The sequence below is a fragment of the Lepisosteus platostomus genome, chromosome 1 (assembly GCF_059453375.1).
Source record: "Lepisosteus platostomus isolate fLepPlt1 chromosome 1, fLepPlt1.hap1, whole genome shotgun sequence".
Lineage (NCBI taxonomy): Eukaryota > Metazoa > Chordata > Actinopteri > Semionotiformes > Lepisosteidae > Lepisosteus > Lepisosteus platostomus.
This window is the reverse complement of record NC_142611.1, coordinates 25,676,492-25,704,135: the sequence shown is the minus strand read 5'-3', so window position 1 is coordinate 25,704,135 and position 27,644 is coordinate 25,676,492. Positions and strand designations below refer to the sequence as shown.

Below are 27,644 nucleotides of genomic sequence, written 5' to 3'. Positions count from 1 at the left end.
CTTTTATGCAAAGTGCAGCAGAGCAGTGGTGGCAGGGCATGGGTTTGAACTGTACCAGCAGCTGTTTTGTATGTGAATTGACGCAGTGGTGGCTAGGGACTGGTTCGAGGTGTGCCAGCAGCTGTAATACACAACCTAGGGTATCAGACTGAGCCTCCAGAGAGGTTGTGTGTGGAGTTTAATGAGAGAGAGTTTTTCGAGATTCAGCACGAGAGGGTGTGCTGGAGACTGAGAATGTAGTTAATATGTGAGACCCAGCCTGGTGACATTGGGAGGTGGTGCCACTCCAAGGGATGACTGGTGACTGACTGGAACTCCAAGGGCTGACTGGTGGTGAGTAAGCCAGCAGCCATCGTGGAGTGGGAGTGGGAGGCTCTGTGTTGGTGGCTAGGAGCAACGAGGCTCCTAGCAAGAGTATCATCAGGATTTGCAAGCGAAGGGCTCGGTTTGGCGAGGGACGCCAAACAGAACCGTGGTGTGGTTGTGGTGGAGATTAAGGGCTTGTGTGTTGTGTTTTTATTTGCAATTTCAACTAATTACACTGGCACAAAATATTGCACACTGAGAGCCAGGAAGCACTAATTAGGATATTAGTTGAAGTTCATGTAAGAAACATTTTGTGTAAAACTCTTCACTCTCATCATTGTCACATTTCTTTTTGGTCAAGTTTGAAAAGTTTTTCTCAGGATATGGTTAGGGCCGTGGGGTTCAAATCCTTGGGGTCCTGCTTCTGTACCTTTGTGTAAGACACTTCACTCAAATTACTCTATTAAAATGCTAAACTCTATAAATTGGTACCAGTCTGGGGCTCTCAGGTCCAGCATTAGTTAAATTAGTTTATATTTTTTATCACTTTGTTCAATCTCTCATTTTTCAAGCAGGTGAAACTGAAAATAATGTTAAGTGCAAATCACATGCATCACAGACACTTAAGATATAACACATCTCAGATTTAAACTGCAGATATATGGAATATAATACTTGAACTGCACTCCCAATGACAGCTCTCACTTGTTGTGCCATAGAGAATATATATTACTTTAAATAACACTTAAGAACATACAGCTAGCCTTAAATTGACTTAAATAGTGATATACAGATGCAGCTGCTCAAATCGCGCTGTATTTCTTCCAAATACTTCAAAAGTAACGCAGTGCACTGCATTATGTAATTCACAGGCCAAAGAAGATCAATAGGTGGCACTTGTGGTACGTTAGATGTTAGTGAAACAACTGCTTCATTTAATATTTCTCTACCGTGCATGTTTCTACTTCAAAATCTACTTAATATGGAATATTTCTATGGACCTTTACAACTAATTGGAAATTTTGGTAGCTAAACATAAAAATAACAGAAGCATAATGTCTCTGAACATTATAACGATATTAATTTAGGAATATAAAAATATTACACATTCTGTATATGGCAGGTAGTAGAGTCTTAGGTTAAAAAAATACACATCACTTTTCCCCTTTCTTCATAAACATGTATCGAAGTATTTAACTCTTTCTCTTACTGTGGTTATTTTGGAAAAGTTTTGATGTGCTAGTTCTAACCATATTAAATTGATATACTTTATAAAAACAATAATATTTTATCCTTTTCTATGAATATGTGCTGTCGCTATTGTTGTAAAAAAAGTTTTACTTTTTAAAAGGCACTTGATAGGGAATAATAATATGGAATCATATAACTAAAGAAATTAATAATGATATTAATTTAAGGATCTAAATATAATATATTTATAGTGCTGGTAGTAGTACTGTATTCCACTTTGTTTGTAAACATCTGCATCAATTTCTTTGACTCATTCACTTGTAATTGCTTTGGAAACATTTTGACGTGTCAGTTTCAGCTATGTTACTGAGCGCCACTTTGTGGGGGGAGGGTGTGTGGGGTGCAATTGAATTGTTTAGGCTGCAAATGAATTTGCACGCTCATTCTTGTCTGAAGAAGGCTTTGGAGCAGTTTACAACAATTTTTATTTCTTTGTGATTAAACTTTGAAGTGCAATGGCAAATGAAATCAATTCTAAATAAAACACTATCAATTGTAAATGTATTATGATGTTTCCATTGAAGTTTTAATTAAATGTATATAGTTAAGTGTACTGAGGAGTATCAGATATGATGGAGACGGCACCAGCACCCCCTGGGACAGAATGACAAAGCAATTTAGTTATCCAGTCATTGCAAAGGATGCTATGAACTGCACATTTTAAATTCAATTAAAGTTTGACAAAATCAGCTACTTTTCAAGCAGTATATGACTTCTCAAAAGGTACCCCCTTTCTCTTGTGCAACAAATGTTTGATTTTTTTAAATAATTTTGAAACCTTGGACAGTATGCCTAAGGGCCAAAACACCCGCTTGGCTTGTCTCCTGACATTCCACACACAAGAATCACATGATATCATATCCACAGTTATACCAAAACATTTGCATAATCATGAAATAACTGCATTGTAATAATATACTGTATAAATACCCTGTATTATATAGTATGGTTTAAAAGCCACCATTGTACAGTATGTGAAACATATTTTTCATAATCAAAATTTTAAGTTAGATTGCTGATTATTCATTGCTAAAATTTGCATTAAGACAAAATTTAGATTTTTTCAATGTGGATATAAACCTGAAAGAGGCACATCACATTCACAACAAGCTATAATAATAAACTATTTGTTTAATATATCTGGCTATGTAAAATCACTGTGCTAAACTGCCACTTGGGTGCAATCTGCTACATTACAGTCTATGAACATTTCACTTACCAATACCACTATAAGGACAATAAAAGCTTTAAGAAAACAAATGTCAAAATGTTTAACAAATATCCATAAGTGATATTTTTAGCTGCCAACATTTATTTACTTACGTGATTCCATATTAATATCCCCTATCAAGTTGTATTCAGTCAGTATTACAACTTTTTTTTACAGAATTAACAGCAAATGTTCTTATTAAAAAAGTGTTGCAATTAGAAAAGGATAAAACATTATACTTTAGCTTTTTATGGAGTATATAAACTTTATATAGTTAGAATAACATGCCACAATATAATAATTTTATATATTCAACTAAGTAATGTTGTTTTGTAAAACAACCCTACTTTCTTTTTTTAATTAATTTATTATTTATATACTGCTTATGCAGTTGAAAATTAGTAAAAGTCTAAACAGTATACAACATAAATTCCATTAATGGAAAAAGAAAGACTGTCCTTCAGCACTGACAAGGTGTTTTCTGGCAACAGCCCAAATGCTTCCGTACACCATTTCAATCATTTACTGCTCCACCTGGCAGTTCTACAAAGTAGTGCAGTCTGAAAACAGAATATTTTTAAAAAAGGGCAGCATACTGTGTTAAATTGTGGTCTGCGCTGTGCAGTGTGCTGCATTATCCGATGTACATTCTGACTGGTTAGATCTGTACAATTTACTTTTGTTATGGTTTGAAATGCACTCCTAAATGATGATTCTTTCTAACCCCACTTTTTAACATGTTATTCCCTCACTGAAATCCATTTGATTTGTCAGGGGCTTGCACATTAGCATGCTATAAATGTATGTCTGTTCTACGAAGATCCATTAGTCGAGTGTACTTGTATAAATATTCCATCCATAAATGTAAAAACACCTGCACAGTACTGTACGGTTATCAGGTTATGCATTAAAATCCAGTAAACTGGGAACTTTCAAGCTCTGATTCTGGGGCTCCAACAAGCATGGCTTGAGTGGCTAAGTGATTTGTTTCATTCAAGTCTTTTCTCATTATCTCTGCTTCTTCTAAATTACTGGACCCTTCATCCATAAACACACATTTATTTACTTTACCTGAGCTATAGAGTAATCTGAAGAATTGGCAGCCTGAAGCCCTTCATTGCCACTGATGCCAACACCCACATGGGCAGTCTGGATCATGCCAACATCATTGGCTCCATCACCAATGGCTAGAGTAATCACCTTCACCTGCTTCTTCACCATTTCTACCACTTCTGATTTTTGCAGTGGAGAAACTCTGAAAAACAAAACCATCAATGTGATTCCTCATAGGAAATAACACAAAAACATTCTATACAGCTCAATCAAGCCTGAAAGATTCCAGGGAACAAGGTTCTATGAATTGCCCAATTTATTTCAGACAATAATGTTTTGTATATAGAGAAGCATTTTCCACCACATATTCCTATACTACCTTTCGTTTAGATTGTATCATTGAGCTTGAAGTAGACATGCATTAAGACAGTCAGTTTCTTTCTAACATTTTAATTTAATAATATCTTTAGTCTTCAAATTTTAATATTAAATAAAATATTTATGATTGTCAAGAATCAAGAGATCCATTTTAATTACACTATATGATAATTATTCTAGTCATTTGGAAAAGTTAGATAACCAGAATGTGACTTTGAATGTTTTCCAAAGCTTAATTTTTGTACTATGGTTACCAAGTCTGAGCTTAGCATTCTAGATTAAAACTTACTAGAACACTGTATATTTTTAATATGAATGCCATTATTTTAAATTCTATATTTTAATTATATATAGTTTATAATTTATAGGCTTGCTTGTGTTTTTGTTTCAGATTCACAGCAATTAATGTAATACTCTGTAATAGCAGGCAATTAAAAGAACTTTTCTCTTAAAAGTAACTTTCTTTAAACTTTTCAACACGTTTAGAGACTTAGGAATTTAAACTTCTTACACTCCTAAAAAGCTTATGACACCTGTAATTAAGTTAAATTCTATAAATATTAACACTGGATTTCATAATTGTCCCTTTTGTACTATTTATCAAAGCTTATCATGAAGATGTCTTGCAAACAAATGTCAGGTTTAACTGATTTTGCATGTAATAAAAAATTAATAATAATTAGTTAATATTAATAATTTGCTGAAGTTATCACATAACTCACAAGTTTTCCACTACTTGGCTTGATCGATAATGCAACTAGCCATTGTCAGAGTTGGTATAAATGAAGTTATGATAATTAAATTATATGGATGCTCTGATTACACATTAAAAACAGGATAATAATAATTAGCATGAAACAAAAACATAAAAGAACATTAACTACAACTGACTAGTCACTGTAATAACTAATTTGATGTATGAGTGAATTAAGTACAGGCTGTAAAGCAGATATTTCACCACAGAAAGTTTGCAATGTGAATAGCAGAAAATGGCACTACACAGAGGTATTTCTCATGAAGCTGGGATCCAAATTAACTTCTGAGCTGAATGTATAATAAGGCAACAAAAAGAACTATTCAGGGTAATACAATGACACATGCATACAAATGCAATTATTAGTACTACGTGAAACTGAAATAGAAAAGTTCCTACGATGGATTGGCTCATCTGCAACCCTTAACTGGATGAATGGTTATATATAAATATAGCTAAACCAAATAGTTTCATGTGCTAGGCCAGATAACTTTTATGTACTTTATGTGTAAATTACTGTGGTTACAGAGTGCTACATAGTGTATACTGAATAAAACAATGGAACAAGATTGCATGAAAAACATTCACTGAGGAAATAAATAAGATTTATAGAATTAATTTAAAAGATTTCCACAGGTCAAGCTCTAAAACTGATGGCTACATTTTAGAGAATTGCTGAAGTTAATGGGTTAAGTAATTATATTTATCTTATGATCTTATTACGTTTAATGTTACCTGCAGCAGATCACAGATTTACAAGACAAAGCAAGGTCCAGAAAATACTGCCTGATTCCAAATGTTAAGGCATATTTCAGAGATTTTCCATCAATGATGAGAGCAAAATCATTCTCCTTTCGTAAAGCATCTCCAAGCATACTACAGTGATGACTTAGAGACTCCCTTGTGCCCTGGAAAAGTAAAAACATTCTCAAAGATTATGTCATTTCATATACTGTAAAGTCTTAATACTGTAGTTACAGATGCAGTACATAAGTACAGTTCAATAAAAAAAGCTAGTTGCTGCACCTATGAACAAAACATTACTGTTTCATTTCAGATTACAAAAAATAACACACACCATAAAATGTTCATCAAAATATCATCATCAATTTTATATCGCTAATTTATTGTGAGTAGTTCAAATTAGATACACTCATGGAAACCTTTAGTTGCTGTCTAAAAAACATAATCAGAAATATGGCACTGTAGTCAAAAGGTAGTGAACTATGAACTTTGAAGGCAAAAGTCCTGTGTTTTCAAAGATTCAATCACAATTATCTTATATAATGAAATGAAATAATGAATAATGCCATTTTCTGAACGTACATCCAGAGGTTTGCTTTTCTTCAATACTAAATTTGTAGGACTGTGGCATTTATGTGGTCTGCGGCAGGGCTCCTTTACCAACTGTCCTGTTGCTGAGACAGTAACTTAATCTCCAACCCTTTCCCAGAGCATGCACACTCTGGGGATGGATAATCAGCTTTCCCTAAGCTTAGGGAATTATAATTGGAAGTGAGAACATGCCGGAAGTTATGGATTTACCCTTTTTCCAAGAGTAGTTATTATCATTGTTTCCTCTTCATTGTTTCCTCTGACACTAGAGTTACAAGGGAATGCTTATCCAAAAAGAGAAAGTTATTTAGTGGATTCCTGGTCCACCTGAGTGTTAACACTATATGAGATCCCTTAACCCTGTGCTTGTGGATTCTCAAGTTCTATACTTGAGTTCTATATGTTAAGTTTCGCTTCCAGTTTGCTTACTTAGCAAAACTCCTTGTCTGTATCACTGATATTCCTCAGTCCTAACTACGGTAACCTCGTCTGAAGTTAGTTTCAGTTCAAATGGTCCCTTTCTACTAATCATTCAGCCTGGCTTGTAGAAGTGCTGAAAAAAAGATAGCCAACTCCCCCCAAAAAAATGGAAGTTTCATAGTTTTACTACAAACAAAATGATGTATAAATTCAACAAAAATTGAGCAATTAAGGTACAAGGATAGTTTCATCAGCTTAGGTAAGGGTTTAATCATTTAATTTTGTTATTAAATCAAAGTGTTTAAATTAGGTGTATCTTGGGAACTCAGTTTGGAAGGCACCGCCCTACAGTATATAAAGATGAGAGTAGCGGCGAGGCTTATTAATAAGACAGAATTAAGTGTTGCTGTGCTTTCCCAAATGAGGCCCCATCTCTCTCTTCATCTCTGTGGTGCAGCCACAGAGAAGCTATTCATGCAGGCTGATTTAAAGATGTTTTCTTTTGATAAGGGACAGCTCCCAAATGGGGATGCACTTAGCTAAGTCTGGCTATCATGATCAATGGTCATCCATTGGCGCCTATCTGTCTAGGGAGTGCCAGATGGACATCTGGACTGCATTCCTAAGTGTCAGGAGTAAGTGACTCATATCTCACCTTGATCAACCAATCAGGGACTGGTAGGGCCGAGTAACCCACGTGGGACTCTGATGCCCATGGAACTTTCAGCCAATGAATGAGCTGAAGTTCCTCCAGGTAAAAACAGCTCCAAGACTATTCTAAAGACTTTCTAAAGAAGAATCTCTAAGGAGAATTCCAGGGGTGCGAGACAATTCCAGGGCAGGACGGCCCAGGAGCAGAAAGGCTCCCAAGGGCAGGACATTCTCGCAGCACGCCTCCTGATCATCCTGAGACTCAGCCCAGACAACCACGGAACAGCCATTGTGTCCGAGTGCCAGAACTTTCCTCTGTTCTAAGAGTCTAGAGCGGAGGTTGTCACGAGTAACCAGAGGATCCACCCGAGGTTAGCATCAGCAGCAAGCCTCGTGAACAGGTCGGAACTGTGGACAGCTGAATCACTATTCAGAACTAGCGCTTCATCAGGAACGAACCGGTCCTCTTCCTGACCTGCTGGGACCCACAGTCATCTTTTCTCCTGTGCACAAACTTTGCTAGTTAAAGCCAACACTAACTAGCCAGACAGTGAGCATCAGCAGTGCACCATCGCAAGCCGCACAGCACAGCCTGGCACGGAGCCAGAGAGGACGGATTGGACAGCTTAGAAGCCTGCAACTGTTTCTTTGTGCCCGCAGGAGATCTGAATCCCCAGAGATTGGATGAGTATTCAACTTCACTGCATTACAGCTAGAAAATTCAATTGTTATCCCAACCAGTTGATATCAATTTAATTCCTAAGAGTTATGTACTTGTTTTGAGTATCTAATGTAGAAGTTATAACCAACTTCATTTATGAAACGGTCTAAATGAATGATATACCGAACGTATGTCCTCTTGATATGTGTAACACTTTGTAACTGAATGAATATACAGATGCAGCCATTCAAAATGGGTGAGGTATTTCGCGGCATACCGCGACACGCCCACCGGGGTATCACGCAGTTCACGTGTGTCACGTGACTAACTATCTGGCGTCGCCTTGTAAAACCTCTCATGTACAGCATTTGAGCCTTTAATTTTGAACTGTGTATTACAGCAAGTTAATCATCAGTCATTAAAATGTTGGTATATTTTATGAAAGCAAGATTGCTCAGTTGGACAAAAGTACACAACCTACCTTTATCAGAAATATTTATGCATCAAAGCCTTTACTGAAGATATTACTAATAGTATTAATAATGGATGACTTTGGACAAGCTGTATACTCAAAGTATAATTTCTTTAGCACATTTGTACAAGCACTTGGAATCTGTCCAAGCCATACTTTGTCAGGCATTTTGTTTTACTTCAACGGGCATAAAAACTTCCTTGCTTTTAACAGGGCGTTTCATAATTTCTAACTACGAAAATGATTTAAAATGCGACACCTATCATTCAACTAGAGCTTAAAATATCACAAGGATCCTCAAGAGCACAGCAAAGAGTGTATTAAAAGACACTTGTATTTATCAACGCTTTCTTTTCCGTATACCAGATTTTATGGAACCACTTCAGAGGGGTGCTCCAGGAATCGGCACTTTAAAGAAAAAAATACACACCAGTATTCCATTTCTCCCTAAACATTGTAAGCTTCGAAGTCTTTAACTAACGTGATACCGGAGTCAACAAGCATACTTTTAGAATTTGATTAAAATGGAATATAATATGGAATCGCGTATCTCAAGGAATTAATAACGATATAATTATATTCATGTTGCAAAAGAACTGCAACGGACATAAAAACTCCCTTGCTTTTAACAGAGCGTTCCATAATTTCTAACTATGAAAATGCCAGGTGAAAGGATTTGTAAACATATTTTGTTAAAGCAAGTCAGTTTTTTCCGCAACACATAAAATACATTTTTCCAAGAAAGTTTAGCCTTTGTCACTAATGAAACCACTAAATAAAGACATAAATATAGAAATCTTAAGATTTGTTTCATTTAATGTTGGTAGCAGGATGAACTGTCAGAGTGTATATTTTGTCGCAGAGTTGCTGCAAGATGTTAACAGTGAAAAAGGTATTTAGAAATTAGTTATGAAAGATGAAAAAGAAAACATACACGAAACATGGTTTCATTATGACCAGAATCGGTCTTGAGATATTTTTAACTTGATTTACAGTATTTGAGAGGTATGTCTAAACACCGATACTACAGTGCTTAAGTACTGCTCACGTATATGTTTCTAGGTTTATATTATGCATTTCATACGGTCAAATTACTTTTGAGCAACTAATAAGAAGCGCGAAACGGTATGCGTTTTAGTTTCGTTTTGTGCTGGGACCCGTGGATTGATTAGAGATATCAAGTACATATAAGTCATTTTTTAAATGTTGTAGTTGGTCTTGAAAAAATGTTACGAGTACATCATCTATCAACAATTACACAGGTTCTGTTTCCATATTGCGGATTTTGGTTACGTAATATTATTTTCTAGATTTCACGTTGTGAATATATGATTTGGGCGAACAGAGCCGCAAAGAAGTACATTATTTGTTGTTGTTTTTTTTTTTGCAGTTTTATCTAGAACAAGCGATGCTTAAACCTTTGTCTGATTCTTGTGAAACTATCCACACGACAGTTACAGTACCTAGGAGTTGACTTCAGTGATGTCACTGATGGGATGTTTCTAAAAATCCATCCTCTGTAAAACATCTTCTCTAGTTGTCCTGCATATGTATTCGCTAATGAAGCTGTGTGTTCTGAGCCTGGATCTCTACATTTCGGTATGAACCAGCTTAGAGGGCTAAAGACAGCTTGTGTTTAAATTGAGTGTAAGGCAATTTATGCTTCTAAAGTCATGGTCAGCATTTATTTTTGTACTGTGCTGTAAACTTGTTCTGTGCCAAGTCACATTATTTTATAGCGTTTTTATAGCGTTATCAAATCCGGTGGCGCTGTGTGTTAGTTTACTGACTCCCATGTCACATGATCTGTGATTGAAACCTGTAAAACCGGTTTAATTCGTCACAGCCAGCACTCTTCAGGTGTGAGGGTCTTCTGCTCAGAATGAAACGCTAAAATGTTTGTGTATATTCTAATGGTAGTGGGGGCAGGGTGTGTGGGAACAGGTTTGGTTGAAATTGCATTGGAGATCTATGTTCTTCACACCTGAAACATTTTCTCTGAAAGCATTTTCTTCGCAGTTTAACCGATCTTGTTACAGCATGTTACAGTTTACTATTATTAACCATATTAATTTTAAGTGCTTAATGTAAAATCTTGTAAAAATATATTTTCATTGTTCAAATATACATTAAGTCTGACTATCATATAATAAGTTAAATACAAAAATAAAGAAAAAATAGGGTTAAATATAATTCAAAATATTTTGCTAACAATGTTAACTGTTTATGAATAATAAAATGTATTAACTAAGGAGTAGGATGGCACAGTTGTTAGTATGTTTTTTGTTTTGTTTCTTTTTCATAAATACAACAGTAGTACCTGATGTCTCAGTGGCTTTCAAAATTAAATTATGCATGCAAACCTGTGAACTAGAAAGATAACTAAGATATCCATCCATTATATTCCATAATATCCATGAAAGATATGGCGCTGAAATATGTATGACGCAGCGGTGGCCTGACACGGTGAGGTGCCCTGGCAGCTGTATGATGCAGTGGTGGCCTGGCACGGTGAGGTGCGCTTGCAGCTATGTGACGCAGTGGTGGCCTGGCACGGTGAGGTGCGCTGGCAGCTGTGTGATGCAGTGGTGGTCGGGTATGTAGAGGTGCACTGGCAGCTGTGTGTTGTGACGCAGTGGTGGCCTGGCACGGTGAGGTGCGCTGGCAGCTGTGTGATGCAGTGGTGGCCTGGCACGGTGAGGTGCGCTGACAGCTGTGTGGTGTGACGCAGTGGTGGCCTGGCACGGTGAAGTGCGCTGGCAGCTGTGTGGTGTGACGCAGTGGTGGCCTGGTACGGTGAGGTGCGCTGGCAGCTGTGTGATGCAGTGGTGGTCGGGTATGTAGAGGTGCACTGGCAGCTGTGTGTTGTGACGCAGTGGTGGCCTGGCACGGTGAGGTGCGCTGACAGCTGTGTGGTGTGACGCAGTGGTGGCCTGGCACGGTGAAGTGCGCTGGCAGCTGTGTGGTGTGACGCAGCTGGTGGCATGACACGGTGAGGTGCGCTGGCATCTGTGTGATGCAGTGGTGGCCTGGCACGGTGAGGTGCGCTGGCAGCTGTGTGATGCAGTGGTGGTCGGGTATGTAGGGGTGCACTGGCAGCTGTGTGGTGTGACGCTGTGGTGGCCTGGCACGGTGAGGTGCGCTGGCAGCTGTGTGATGCAGTGGTGGCCTGGCACGGTGAGGTGCGCTGGCAGCTGGGTGATGCAGTGGTGGCCTGGCACGGTGAGGTGCGCTGGCAGCTGGGTGGTGTGACGCAGTGGTGGAAATGTTCACCATGTTTCACCATGCTGAAAATGTTTGTACCAGACTTTTTTGAGGCCTGTTTAATTGTGTCTGAAGTCTGATGTTGTAAATTTGATTGTTAAAAAGATCCATGAAAATGTCACTACTAAAGTTAGCTGGTACTGTTGGTATTGTAAGTGGCAAGTAGCGCTCATATTTTAGATTTTGTGTAGTTGCTAGCGTTGAACTGTGTGTTGGATGCACATGAATATATTCATTATATGCCAGCTTACCTCACCGTGCCAGGCCACCACTGCGTCACAACACACAGCTGCCAGTGCACCTCTACATACCCGACCACCACTGCATCACACAGCTGCCAGCGCACCTCACCGTGCCAGGCCACCACTGCGTCACATAGCTGCAAGCGCACCTCACCGTGCCAGGCCACCACTGCATCATATAGCTGCCAGGGCACCTCACCATGTCAGGCCACCACTGCGTAACACCACATAGCTGCCAGCGCACCTCACCATGCCAGGCCATCACTGAGTCAGAGATTAAATAAAACCTCACTCGCACCAAACAAATTTATATTTCTAAATATCACAACATGATCGAATTTAAGTCATTTTAATAACAATTAATAGTCACCTAGGCGTTACAATATAAACATTTATATTGATTTAAATAACGTTTTGATTTAAATCGCAAATGCGGGTTTAAATATATGTGTTTTTTGATTCACAATCAGACAAATGCAATATAAATTGATATCTTTGTCTTCTAAGTATCTTAATTAACTTTCAGCATAGCTTTCTCCCCGTTTAGATTTATTTTGGGATCAAACGTGGAAAGATTAGATTGTAATCGTTTTTATTTTTTAAATACATTTTAGAAAAGTGTAATCTATACTAAAAAGCTGTACACCACCTGCTATAAAGATACATATTGTAATACTTTCGGGTTCGGATAGGACAGACACAAGAACTCAGACTTGTGGAGTTAAAGCAAGTTAAAGCCTTGATTTTATATATCACCCTTAAAAGTGGCATCTCAAAGCAAAGTAAATACCCAACACTGATTGTACCCATCTGTCATGCTAATAAAGCAGCTTGAATTGAATTGAGAGAGGGGGGGGGGTATATTTGCTTTGTGTATAAAGTACATTGTGAATGTTTTCACAGCCTTCACTTTGTCGTTTTTATGCCATTTTCTGACCACGCACGAATATTCCTATGTCCGTATCTTCGCAAGGGAATCAGTGCGAATTTTAATACTAATTAAATGACCGCGGGCACTTTCCACCCCCTCTACATTCTCAGAGTAGAACAGACTAACCTTCTAATGAAAGACGGTCCACCCCCCACGGACAGGAAAAGTGCCCACAGGCACTTAAACTTAATATGGTCAGTAACAGTAAACAGTAACATGGTCAGAAGGAGCACGTACAAACGTTTCCGAAATAACCACATGTAAGACTCTGATGCTTAAAATGTTTAGGGAGAAAGTGGAATACTGGTGTGTATTTTTTCTTTAAACTACCAATACCAGCCATATACAGTCTGTAACGTAGGGATTTCTATATGTCTTTATTTAGTGGTTACATTAGTGACAAAGGCTAAACTTTTAGCTTCAGTAACGTGTACATATCTCCCCTTTTTATAAAACGACATGGTTGAAAACTGTTCCAGAGCCACTGTTGTTTCATCAGTGAAAAGTACATCATGAAATGCCTCTCCCTGTTCAATCCACTGGAAAAAAGAAAAGGAGCATAAAGCTTCTGATGGTCATAAACGATATTCATTTAGGAGCAGCATCAGAGGTATGTTTTTAACTGCAGTGCATTGGAGAGAATACCATAGTGTGTTTTTTTTTTTACTCCCTGGCGGAAACTGGCTTCCAGAAGAATCACTATGGCTCAGAGATTAAATAAAACTTCACTCGCACCAAACAAATGTATATTTCTAAATATCACAACATGATCGAATTTAAGTCATTTTAATAACAATGAATAGTCACCTATGCGTTACAATATAAACATTTATATTGATTTATATCGCGTTTAAATCACCTTTATTTAAAACCCATAAATAAAGCTGATACTGTTTAGACTTTTAATTATTTAAAACTGTATTAAAGCAGCAGGATACACAATGCAACGTAAATCGCTATCTTTGTCTTCTGTGTAATAATGTTCACCTCTCTGTCCAGCAAATTTACAATAGTAATAATAATGAACTTTATTGTATATGGCACCTTTAAAGGTGGCTCCTCAAAGCGCTTTACAGGTTAAAAACAATAACAACAATACTGTTAGGCTGGGCAAACAATTTTTTTAAAAGAAATACAAAATGAGATATAATGATATGTTCCGGCTTAGACATTAACGAAGAGCATAACGCGTGTACTGTATACACTGCAAGTACAACCCCCCTCTCTGCAGGAGTGCTGGCTGTGACGAATTGAACCGGTTTCACGGGTATTTTCAAAGTAGGAGGCGAGATTTCCAGCGAAAGACACCTCCCCCCCCTCAAAAACCCAGTAAGTACAGTACTTACTAGTTAAAGGCTAGGCTCCTCAATGAAATCGCTTTAACATGCTAATGCGTTGGTGTAACAGTCCGGGCGTGGCAAGCTTCTAATTTCAACCCGACTACGGCGAAAGGAACCCTTCTTTCATTAGAAGACAATGAACATATTTTAGCCCTGAATGAATTAATAGCAAACATGGTTTACATAAAAGACATTTTTCCAAGAAAGTTTAGCCTTTGTCACTAATGAAACCACTAAATAAAGACATAAATATAAAAATCTTAAGATACATGACTTTGCTAAAATTTATTTGAAAATAAAAACAATTACAACCGCCAGGGGAGAGAGAGAACAGGGGAGGGATGTTGGTTTTGCATAAGGGGCGGGGCTATGGAAATTAGGTCTGTTTGGGAATGTGTAGTTACATGTTCTGGCTGTTTGTGAATTACTGTGTTGAGTATGGAGTGTTGAGGTATTGATTTTGTGTAATGCTTTATGTTGAAAATTGAGGTGGATTTTGTTTATGATAAACAGGATAAACTGGGATGGGAGGAAGGTTTGGTTTTGCATAAGGGGCGGGATTATGATAATTGGAGGACTTTGCGAGAGTAAAATGGTTTGATATATTTGATTTTGTATTGTGGTCGTTATCTATGTTTTTGGTTGGTATTATGTTTATATGGTTGTTTTTGTTGGTTGGTTGTTATTATGGTTATTAATAATACGATCTATAGTTGAAATCTGAGCCTAAATAAAAAGAAAAAGCAAGTGATTAGGTTTATGAGCAATCTAATTACTTATTCGTTTAAAATGCTATATAAAATAAAGTTTATTATTAATTTGCTGGACAGAGCGGTGAACATTATTATGCATAAGACAAAGATAACGATCCTGATCAGTTTAGAAATCTGTGTACGCTGTAAGGTTTTTACTTCTTAAACTTTTAAAATACACGTTCTGAATAGAAAGAAATCCTCTTCCTGGTACAGTATGTATAGCAAACCAGCACGTCTTTTTTCTCCAATCAGAGGGGTGTCAGATGGTGTCAGCCAATCACCATTCTGAAGCCCTACCATAATCTCTGGTATGGGGAGACCCCAGAATTCTGTCCCATAGTTTAGACAGATGATAGATACTTTTATTGATCCCGTGAGGGAAATAAAGTAAATCATTTTCATTTTAGGAAATTATTAAACGCTCGGTTAAAAGAGATTGTCTGTTATAGTGGACATAAAAACAAGAGTTCGCTGGCATTACAGTGCCTTGCGAAAGTATTCGGCCCCCTTGAACTTTTCAACCTTTTGCCACATTTAAGGCTTCAAACATAAAGATATAAATTTTTTATTTTATGTGAAGAATCACCAACAAGTGGGACACAATTGTGAAGTGGAACGAAATCTATTGGATTTTTGAAACTTTTTTAACTAATAAAAAAATGAAAAGTGGGGCGTGCAAAATTATTCGGCCCCTTTACTTTCAGTGCAGCAAACTCACTCCAGAAGTTCAGCGAGGATCTCTGAATGATCCAATGTTGTCCTAAATGACTGATGGTGATAAACAGAATCCACCTGTGTGTAATCAAGTCTCTGTATAAATGCACCTGCTCTGTGATAGTCTCAAGGTTCTGTTGAAAGCGCAGAGAGCATCATGAAGACCAAGGAACACACCAGGCAGGTCCGTAATACTGTTGTGGAGAAGTTTAAAGCCGGATTTGGATACAAAAAGATTTCCCAAGCTTCAAACATCCCAAGGAGCACTGTGCAAGCGATCATCTTGAAATGGAAGGAGTATCAGACCACTGCAAATCTACCAAGACCTGGCCGTCCCTCTAAACTTTCAGCTCAGACAAGGAGAAGACTGATCAGAGATGCAGCCAAGAGGCCCATGATCACTCTGGATGAACTGCAGAGAACTACAGCTGAGGTGGGAGAGTCTGTCCATAGGACAACAATCAGTCTTACACTGCACAAATCTGGCCTTTATGGAAGAGTGGTAAGAAGAAAGCCATTTCTCAAAGATATCCATAAAAAAGTCTCGTGTAAGTTTGCCACAAGCCACCTGGGAGACACCCCAAACATGTGGAAGAAGGTGCTCTGGTCAGATGAAACCAAAATCGAACTTTTTGGCCACAATGCAAAACGATATGTTTGGCGTAAAAGCAACACAGCTCATCACCCTCAACACACCATCCCCACTGTCAAACATGGTGGTGGCAGCATCATGGTTTGGGCCTGCTTTTCTTCAGCAGGGACAGGGAAGATGGTTAAAATTGAGGGGAAGATGGATGCAGCCAAATACAGGACCATTCTGGATGAAAACCTGTTGGAGTCTGCAAAAGACCTGAAACTGGGACGGAGATTTATCTTCCAACAAGACAATGATCCCAAACATACAGCAAAATCTACAAAGGAATGCTTCACAAATAAACGTATCCAGGTGTTTGAATGGCCAAGTCAAAGTCCAGACCTGAATCCAATCGAGAATCTGTGGAAAGAGCTGAAAACTGCTGTTCACAAACGCTCTCCATCCAACCTCACTGAGCTCGAGCTGTTTTGCAAGGAAGAATGGGCAAGATTTTCAGTCTCTCGATGTGCAAAACTGATAGAGACATACCCCAAGCGACTTGCAGCTGTAATCGCAGCAAAAGGTGGCTCTACAAAGTATTAACGCAAGGGGGCCGAATAATTTTGCACGCCCCACTTTTCATTTTTTTATTAGTTAAAAAAGTTTCAAAAATCCAATAGATTTCGTTCCACTTCACAATTGTGTCCCACTTGTTGGTGATTCTTCACATAAAATAAAAAATTTATATCTTTATGTTTGAAGCCTGAAATGTGGCAAAAGGTTGAAAAGTTCAAGGGGGCCGAATACTTTCGCAAGGCACTGTATATCCTGGAAGACACAGACCGGCGCCAGACCGGTAAAATGCCTGATGAACTAGGGATTGGACAGTTTCCAAGTGCTTGTACAATCGATGGAAATGTTCAAATAAATGTGCAAAAGAAATAAACAAAATAATCATTTATTTCTTTATCATATTGGGTAGCTAATGTCCTCTCTTTGCTAGTTAGTGGCTGTGTTTCTGCGTTGGGTAGCAACGGGTGACTGTTCTCAGGCGGAAGATGTAAACAGCTTAATGTTCGTGTTAAATAATTTTTTTAAATTAAAATTCATTCTATACAGCAATCGCATATTTGGGTACCGTTTCATAAAACTTTCATGCTTAAAATGTTTAGGGAGAAATGGAAGACTGGTGTGTATTTTTTCTTTAAACTACCAAGACCAGCCATACACAGTACAGTTTACATACATACAGTAATGTTTATGTTCCTAAATTAATATCGTTTATGACCTTCAGATGCGTTATGCTCCTCTTCTTTTTATGCTCAGCTACTAAAATTTCCCTTTAGTGGTAAAATCCATATAAATATTCAAAACTAAGCGGATTAAAATGTGCACAGTAAAGACATTAAATGATTAAATTTTTGCACTACCAACCAATGCACCACGAGTGCCCCTGTCGGTCATTTTGGCCAGCCAATCACTTGCCCTGCGGTGCCCTACGGTGCCCCGCGGGTTGGTTACTGTACCGCGGGTTTTTACCGCTCATTTTGAATGGCTGCATCTGTATATCTTTTGTATTCTGATAACCCTCACGATAAGATTTGTTAGGTTTACATGCATATTCTATGTATTATTAATAATAATAACATTACTTTATTGACCCTTTACCATTTCTTGCATTAGGAATGATCTTTTTGCATACCCCAGCTTGCTCTCCATGAGACACAGATAGGGAGAGAGCCTTGGGTCAGAGTGCAGGGTCTGCCATAGTACAGCACCCCTGGAGCAGTTGGGGTTAAGGGCCTTGCTTAGGAGCCCAACAGAGTAGGATTCCTCTGCCAGCTGTGATATTTGAACTGGCAACCTTCCAGCCACAGGCGCAGATCCTTAGCCACAGAGCCACTGCTCTGCCCCATTAATAAATGTATCCTTGTGTATTAGTACCTGTGTGTGTGCGTTGTTTGAGTTATATTGCATGGTTGGATTCTAAAGCCATTCAAAGAATAATTTTGTGATTTACTGCTACAATTAATAATTGTCCCAGTAAATGCCCAAACCCTACAAAACTGGTGCCTCGTGAGAGCACACTACATGAGAAATGTTAAGATTTTAGTATTCACTATACAAGTGTGCGGAAACAATTCATGCTACAGATACAGCCATTCAAAATGCACGGTACAAACCCGTACCGCGGACAACTACGTGTAAGCCACTGCGCCGTACCGGAATACGTCATTGGCTGGCCAAAATGACCAACAGGGGCACTTGTGGTGCATTGGTCGGTAGTGAAAAGATTTATCATTTAATCTCTTTACTGTGCATGTTTTAATCCGCTTAGTATTGAATATTTATATGAAATTTTACCACCAAAGGGAAATTTTAGTAGCTGAGCATAAAAAGAAGAGGAGCATAACGCATCTGAAGGTCATAAACGATCTTTATTTAGGAACATAAACATATTACTGTATGTAAACTGTACTGTATATGGCTGGTCTTTGTAGTTTAAAGAAAAAATACACACCAGTCTTCCATTTCTCCCTAAACATTTTAAGCATCAAAGTTTTATGAAACGGTCCCCAAATATGTGATTGCTGTATAAAATAAATTTTAATTTAAAAAAAAATATTTAACATAAAAATTAAGCTGTTTACGTTCCTCCGCCTGAGAATATAGCAACGCAACGCAGAAACACAGCCACAGGTAACTAGCAAAGAGAAGACATTAGCTAGCCAATATGATAAAGGAATAAATTATTTTTTTATTTCTTTTGCACATTTATTTGAACATTTCCATCGATTGTACAAGCCCTTGGAAACTGTCCAATCCCTAGTTCGTCTGCATTTTTTATGCTCCGGGCATTCTCCCGGTCTGGCGCCGGTCTGTGTCTTCTAGGATATAATGTCGGCGATTTGTGTTAAAATTAGATTTCCAATAACGCCGCAGCAAACTCTTGTTTTTATGTCAACTATAACGGACAATCTCCCTTGCTTTTAACCGAGCGTTTCATAATTCCCTAAAATGAAAATGCGACAGAATTCTGGGGTGTCCCTATGCCAGAGATTACGGTACGGCTTCAGAATGGTGATTGGCTGACACCATCTGACACCCCTCTGATTGGGGAAAAAAGACCTGCTGATCTGTCCTACACACCTGGAAGACAACAGCATATGCTGCTTCTATTTGAAACTTGTATTTTAAAGTTTAATTAGGAAGTAAAAACCTTACAGCATACACAGATTTCTAAACTGATCAGGAGGAAGAAAAATCACCCGTATTTCGCGCATAAAAAGTGGTTATTAACTATTGAAACCTGTTTTATTTATTTTACTTTTATTTAGATTAAGAGTTCCCGTCACCCCCATTTCCATTTAAATCGCAAACCCGTGTTTAATTAAACATTTTTATTGATTCACAATCTGGCAATGCAACATAAATCGTTATCTTTGTCTTCTGCATAATAATGTTCACCTTTCTGTCCAGCAAATTAATAATAAACTTCAATTTGTCATCTCCGCTTTAATGGTACACCCGTCGCGGATTGTATTTCATTGCACTTTGACAGATTGTCTTTAAATCAATTGTTGTCAGAATATCCCCACCTCCAAACAAGAACAAAATTGCAATGATTTTATTAACTGGCTGTTTCAGAAACTTAAAGTATATATTTAAAGTAATAATTTAACAAGATATGTAAATTTTTTAAGATATGTTTATGTTGTGAATGTCTGTAGATTGTATCTTATTTTTAGTTTTTGTTTTGTTTCACGTTAATTTTATAAGGGAATCTTAATTAAAATACTTTTATTTTTTCACAATCTGGTAATGCCAGACAGAATTCACATTTGCTGCAGCCAAATGGCCTTGCAGATCAGAAAATCAAGGAACAAAACAATTATCGCGCCTGGCTCCTCAATGGAATTGCTTTAATATGCTAATGCGTTGGTGTAACACTCTGTGTCTACAATACATTGTGAACAAACCGGTTTCACAGGCATTTTCAACCCCCAGCCACTGTTGTTTCATCGGTTGTTATCCTATAAAGCGCTTTGAGGAGCCACCTTTAAAGGCGCTATAGAAAATAAAGTTTATTATTATTATTATTATTATTATTAATATTGATAATATTTTTCCTCCCAGAACTTGTAAATTGTTGTTGTTATTGTTGTTGTTATCCTGTAAAGCGCTTTGAGAAGCATACTGTCCAGCTTGTCAGGTGCATTCTCTTGTAAAATAATAAGTAGAGCTTTGGGCTTATTAGTGTTCCACTTACAGCAACCTAATGTAAATACATTTTGTCTCCAAATCTACCACCACTTGTATGAATCATAGCCCTGCCAAACTATGCAAATTCCGCTGCAATGGTTGTGTGCAGGAATTATTCAGTATGGCATCTCCATGTTCAAGTAAACACTTCTCTGTGTGCAAATGCAAATGCATTAAAAAAAAACTCTTTTTAAAAAAAAAAGCCACCTTTAAAGGCGCTATATAAAATAAAGTTTTTATTAAGCACCTGACAAGCTGGATAGAATGCTTCTCAAAGCGCTTTACAGGATAACAACAACAATAACAACAACAATTTACAAGTTCTGGGAGGAAAAATATGATCAATATTAATAATAATAATAAACTTTATTTTATATAGCGCCTTTTAAGGTGGCTCCTCAAAGCGCTTTACAGGATAACAACCGATGAAACAACGGTGGCTGGGGGTTGAAAATACCTGTGAAACCAGTTGGTTCACAAACAGTGTACTGTAGACACAGAGACTCAGTAGCAATAGCAATTAGCAATATCAAAATAGCAATATTATGGACACACTTTTTTTTGACAGCTGGTTTTTGTTGACAGCTTGACACAAGTTTATGAGTGAAAAGACCACGGGCATTCTTCCTCCCCCCTACATTCTCAGAGTAGAATAGAATTTATTATTAGGACAATTTATTACAGTGCTAAATTTAATATTATTGATTACTAATAGTTTATGCTAACACCTAGCTTTCTTAACGCGAGAAGTACTACCGTAAGTAAGTACTGTACAGTAAGTACTTACTGTACTTAAGTACTACTACTGTAAGCAAAAAAAGGGGTTTTGGAAGGGGGGAGAGGTGTCTTTCGCTGGAAGACTTGCCCTCTTCTACTTTGAAAATACCTGTGAAACCGGTTTAATTCGTCACAGCCAGCACTCCCGCAGAGAGTGATGAAAACAGTGCAGCGCCGCACCAGGCAAATGCACATTAATATGTTGGGCTTTTGGGCTCAGGTCAACCACATGTAAAACTTTGGTGCTTAAAATGTTTAGGGAGAAATTGAGTATTGGTGTGTATTTTTGCTTTAAAATACCAGTAACAGCAACATACAGTTTACATAATATATTTATGTTACTAAATTAATATCGTTTATGACCTTTATGACCATCTTTATGCTCCTCTGCGTTTTATGCTTAGCTACTAAAATTTCCCTTTAGTGGTAAAATTCCATATAAATATTCAATACTAAGCAGATTAAAATGTGCACAGTAAAAAGATTAAATGATTAAATCTTTTCACTACCGACCAATGCACCACGAGCACTCCTGTCGGTCATTTTGGCCAGCCAATCACGTATTGCGGTACGGCGCAGTGGCTTACACGTAGTTGCCCACGGTACGGGTTTGTACCGTGCATTTTGAATGGCTGCATCTGTACTACAATCTAATATTTCCCTTTCTCACTTTCAGCCCTCATACTAGATGCATTTAACAAGGCAATAAATTATGTAATACGCAGCTAGCATGATGTCTCAGTCCTATAGTAAGAGTCTTCCTGGTAAATAATAATAATAAACTTTATTTTATATAGCGCCTTTAAAGGTGGCTTCACAAAGTGCTTTACAGAACAAAAACAATAGAAAATACACAAGATACACAATACACAATGAGAACCAGTTAAGGGTAACCAGTTAAGTAAAGGCTCTTCTAAAGAAGAAGGATTTGAGTCTAGATTTGTAGGAGTTTAGGGAAGGTGACTCTCTGATATCCTTAGGGATAGAGTTCCATAGTTTTGGGCATAACAGGAGAAGCCTGTCACCCATAGTGTGTAGAGTGTAGACTGGCTTTGGGGACAGATAGGAGAACAGAATTAGAAGAGCGAAGATTGCGAGGTGGGGAGTAGGGCAATAGTAGCTCAGACAGGTACTGAGGTGCCAAGCCATGCAGAGCCTTATAGGTGAGCATGACAATTTTGAAGTTGACACAAAACTTAAGAGGAAGCCAGTGCAAGGACTCCAGGATAGGAGTAATGTGATCACTTGGCCTGGTCAGGAATCTGCCTGCCGAATTTTGGACATACTGGAGTTCGTTCAATGTGGATTTAGGAACCCCAGAGAGTAGAGCATTACAGTAATCAATTTGGGAGAAGACAAATGTGTTAATCAGCTTTTCAGCAACAGTTAGTGATAAGATAGGACATAGTCTTGTGATATTTCTGAGGTGAAAGAATGATGTTTTGACAATATGTTGCACATGTGGGTCGAATGTCAAGCCTGAATTAAATATCACTATTTAAATATAATGAAGATCAATTACAGTACCATCCACAGATGGAGTTACTGCATTGGTTTTACAAAGTTGATGGGGGACATCAACAAGCATGACTTTAGTCTTGTCACAGTTTAAATTAAGGGCATTTTGAGTAACCTATGTTTTTAATGTTGGAAATGCAATTAGAGTGAATAGAGACAGCCAAATCAGAGTTTTGTATGGATATCGATTTGAGTATCATGAGCATAGAAATCATAGTTGAGGCCATGTAATCTTAAAAGCTGGCCAAGTGGAAACATGTTAATGCTGAAATACAGAGTTGGCCCAGTATTGAGCCCAGAGGAACACAAGAGTGCAATTTTAAGACCTAAATCCGCCAACAGAGACAAAGTGACCAGTGATCAGTGAGGTAAGACTTGAACCATTTGAGAACAGTGTCAGAACCTCCAAACACAGTCTCAAGACAAGAAAGTAAGTTATCATGGTTAACAATGTTGAAAGCAGCACAACCAGAATCAGAATTCAGTAACTGAATTGTAACAGCGAGTTCTAGAATTATTGCATGAAAGGGTAAATTGGAGATGGGGAGAAAAATTGTTTAGATTGTCCAGAGCCATGTTTGGCTTTTTTTGCACAGGGGTAATGGCAGCGGTTATGAGGACCACTGATACAACAGCCATGCTCAAGGATTCACTTATTATATTGAGGACAATAGGGCAGAGAGAAGTGAAACAGGACTGAAATAAAGTGGTGAGAATGGGATCTAATATACAGGTACATTCTTTATCTAATAGAAAGAACATTCTCCTTAGAGAAGGAGCTTTTAATGTGCAGTACAGCCTCATAACAAGCAATGTTGTTCTCAATGTGAGCTACGCTATTTGACATTGGGGTAGGTGTGCTCATGTGTTGCTAACAAGTAAGTGCATCTCTGCATCTCTGAATAATGCTGCTCTTATAATTCCTTGTGGCTCCTCAAAGGCTAGAAGAACCGTGAACTCAAGAAGAGATAAGAGTTGTGCAGATATGGCCATAAAATAATTTCCATGAAATTATTTTGTCATGAACAAAGTTGACTTGGTGATTCTCAAGTCAAGAAACTTGAGACAAGATCATAAATGTGGGGTCATTTCTTAGCAAGGAAAGCAGGAGAGGACATTTGTTAAGCTTTAATTTTAAGAAACTGGGCAAACATACCTTAAAATCATCCATACATATATCCTTTGTATCACAAACACCGTGTTTTACCATTCTGCTGATATTAAATGAAGAGATTAGATAGATAGATACTTTATTGATCCCGTGAGGGAAATTGCAGAAATTTCCCTCACGGAAAAGCTGGCCAAGTTTATATTATATTACTTGGTTATACTGAAGCCCATAGATATCACTTGTTTGGTCTAAAAGATTTATAATAAAACAAATGAAACAATCAAAGTTCTGACTGCAACAAACATTACTTAAAGAATTTAGAGAATAAACTGACCATCCACATTGAATGAGGGTCCAAGTTTGCAAAAACCGAGTCACCCCTCTAGTGACAGAATGATGTAAAATCCCCCCCATTGCTTATATAGCAAATCAGAATGTTGATCGAATAAAATAGCATCCTCCATTCCTTAGTGGGAAAAAGAAACTGCATGAAGTACTGGATTTGTGCCACATCACATATTTCATTCTCTTACAAAAGGGCAAGCTGAAAATATTCAATTAAAATACAAAATAAGGCACCATAATGCTTTAATGAAGAAGTGGCCTATGCTTGTTTGGAATCAAATGAATGGGCTAAACATGTGTAGCTGAGAACGCATGAAGGCCATAAACGATATTGATTTTGTTACATAAACATACAGTATTACAGTAACTAACGTGAAATAACGTGTATAAAAAGTGGTAGTTCTAAGCTTTTCTGCGAATACTCTTGATACCAGAGTCAACAAGCATACTTTTAGAATTTGATTAATAGGGAATATAATATGGAATCGCGTATCTAAAGAAATAAATAACGATATAATTATATTCATGTACTGCAACAAAAAAAAATACTATATGCTGTACAATGTCTGTGGGCTGTTTCAACACTCCTCATGCGACCTTGCGGGTGGTCCTGTGGTCTAGGTGCCTGACTACTAAACCACAAGTTGCGTGTTCAAATCCAGCCAGTGCTGTGATTTTTATTTTAACAAACATTTCTTTGAAAAAATAGAATAGCAATATTATGGACAATTAATTGACAATAAATATAGAAAAGCACATATTAAATTTGGGAAATTTGGTTTCTGTCAAAGCGCAATGAAACCTATAACTTGATTCTTATGGACGCCCGTGTCCCGCCCTCTGCAGCCAGAGGGCGCTCCTTCTCTGTCCTGTCCCTAGTTTCCGGTCTGCTGTCCTTCCGGTCTTTCTCTTTCCCTTGGGCTATATATTTCCGGGTCTTGCACTCTGTCCTGGCTCAGCATTGATGTTCGGATGTCCTGAGACCCGCCTAGCACCAGGGTGCCCCACGTCCGCTCCCTGAGGGCATAGGTTTCTATACGGCATTCCTGAACTCTTTGCACTAATGAGCCCGGGCCTTTTCCCCTTCTCGGCGCTACGCATATGGGTCTTTTTTCCGCTCTCCTGCTCCCCACGGTTAGTCCCTTTGGACGTCCGTGACAGCCCGTCCCGCCAGGGATTAAAAAAAAACATGCAATCGTGTATCTAAAGAAATTACAGTATAAATATGTTAATGCACATAACAGTAGCATGTTGCATTATTAGTTTGGGTGTCTCCTCTGGCCAGAAAGCTCTAAATTGCATTTTGAGTGCGGTTTTTGACTTTTTTTAAATTACAACCCATAAATAAAGCTGATACTGTTTAGACTTTTAATTATTTTAAACTGTATTACAACAGCACAATGCACAATGCAACGTAAATCGCTACCTTTGTCTTCTGCGTAATAATGTTCAGAAATAAGAAATTAGATTGCTCATAAATCTAATCACTTATTCTACATAAACACGCGTAATTTCTCTCTGAAAATGCTCTTTTTCTTGTTCGTTTTGGAGACCTTGATCGAAACTGATTTGAGATGTCAGAACATATTTATTTTCTGTGCACTTCTGTGTGCGCATTTCCTACATTTCTTTGTTTGTCGAGATTTTAACTTTATAGTTAGGCTCAGGATTTCAACTATAAATCGTACACTAATTACTAGCAGTAAATACTGATGTTTTGCTCCCTCTTACCACAAAAAGATATATGTATTGTAGCTGGAATTAACTTTTTTTCGTATGTGTCTCTACCTACTGCAACTCGAACAGGCACCCAGAGGTGGGGGGTGCGTCTTTCCGCCTCTATTGAAAATATTCAATTAAAATACAACATAAGGCACCATAATGCTTTAATGAAGAAATGGCCTATGCTTGTTTGGAATCAAATGAATGGGCTTAACATGTGTAGCTGAGAAATCTAAATATCAAACCTGTTTGTATTACTCAGAGGAAGTTATGACTTTTCCAATATACTGGACATTTTATCCCATCTATCCTGATATTGGCCAACCAGAACACTGGCAGATGAGACTTTGGTATGTCATTGTCTGAGGCTAATAAACAGGGCAAGCCAAGAACTATAGTTTGTAAGTTAGGCCCGGGAGGAGGAGAAGGAGGAGGAGGAGGAGAAGAAGAAGAAGAAGAAGAAGTAGAAGAATATTTATTTTATATAGCGCATTTAAAGGTGGCCTCTCAAAGCGCTTTACAGAATGACAATAACAATAAATAAGAAGAATACACAACATAAAACACAATTACAATATATAGAGGAGACCGTGGATGGTAGTACTAAGAAGAGCAGAGGGATAAAGAATGGAACCAGTTAAGTAAAGGCTTTTCTGAAGAAGAGGGTTTTGAGTCTGGATTTGAAGTTTGAGTTTAGAGAAGGTGACTCTCTGATATCCTTGGGCAGAGAGTTCCAGATCTTGGGGGCATAACAGGAGAAGGCCCTGTCATAGAAATTAGGATAGAAATTAGGCCTGAGAGGACTAGATATCAAGACCCAGGAAGCCAACATACTAAGGAGAAGAACTAGCAAACAGCTCAACTGGACCAGGAAGCAAAGTCTAATATGATGATCCACCCTCTCCAGCCAGTAGCCGATCTACTTGCACTCCACAGCAATGCTAGATTAATTCCGGAGCAGGAACACAGCACTTCTCACCATAGTTAATCCTCACGGATGAGGTGATGCCTACTTCCCCACTATCCAGAACATAAACAATAGGAACACACCAGTCTTTTCTATAGTTCACATTTTCAACGTTCTTGCGTTCAATGCTTGATAAGGACAGTGTAAAACATTTTTCTTGATAAACAATTTAATGTGATATTATACCTTTTGCCTCAAGATAGAATTCGAGTTTACTAACATTTAGTTGTTTTATATCTTAGCAACTTGCATTTTTCTTATTCTCTTATTATTCCAACCATTTCCTCTACTCTTTTCCATAAGCCTTTCTGTTTGTATTGTTTTTATTTCTAAAAAACTCATCTATTTGAATGGAATTTGAATTCATGCAGATCAACCTCACCTCTATCTGGAGCTTGGGTTGTTAAGCATTGTGCTAATTATTACATTAACCTGAAGTTTTTTTAGAGGACACAGTCATTTAAGGGTTGTGGTGGTGATTACCACTTGAAAACAAAGACTTGTTTTATAACTTGCTTGGTGTTTCATTAACATCTAGGACATGTGGTTTGGGTTTTGCGTTCGAAAGTGCTTACAAGAATGTCTAAGCTTAATCATATGTGTTATTCTTCTAGGATATGTACATAATTG

The 27,644-nt window shown here is 37.8% G+C and overlaps 1 protein-coding gene across 6 annotated transcripts in view; it reads right to left on the bottom strand.

The window, feature by feature from the left end:
* Positions 1-27,644, bottom strand: part of atp8a1 (ATPase phospholipid transporting 8A1) — a 347,507-nt gene that overhangs the window by 53,045 nt on the left and 266,818 nt on the right. For all 6 annotated transcript variants that reach the window (XM_088627575.1, XM_088627593.1, XM_088627583.1 and 3 more), the window contains 2 exons: positions 5,688-5,860; positions 3,839-4,022 (listed from right to left, as the gene is read on the bottom strand). In XM_088627575.1, the coding sequence (XP_088483701.1) occupies positions 3,839-4,022; positions 5,688-5,860 (357 nt within the window). The remainder of the gene's footprint in view (positions 1-3,838; positions 4,023-5,687; positions 5,861-27,644) is intronic.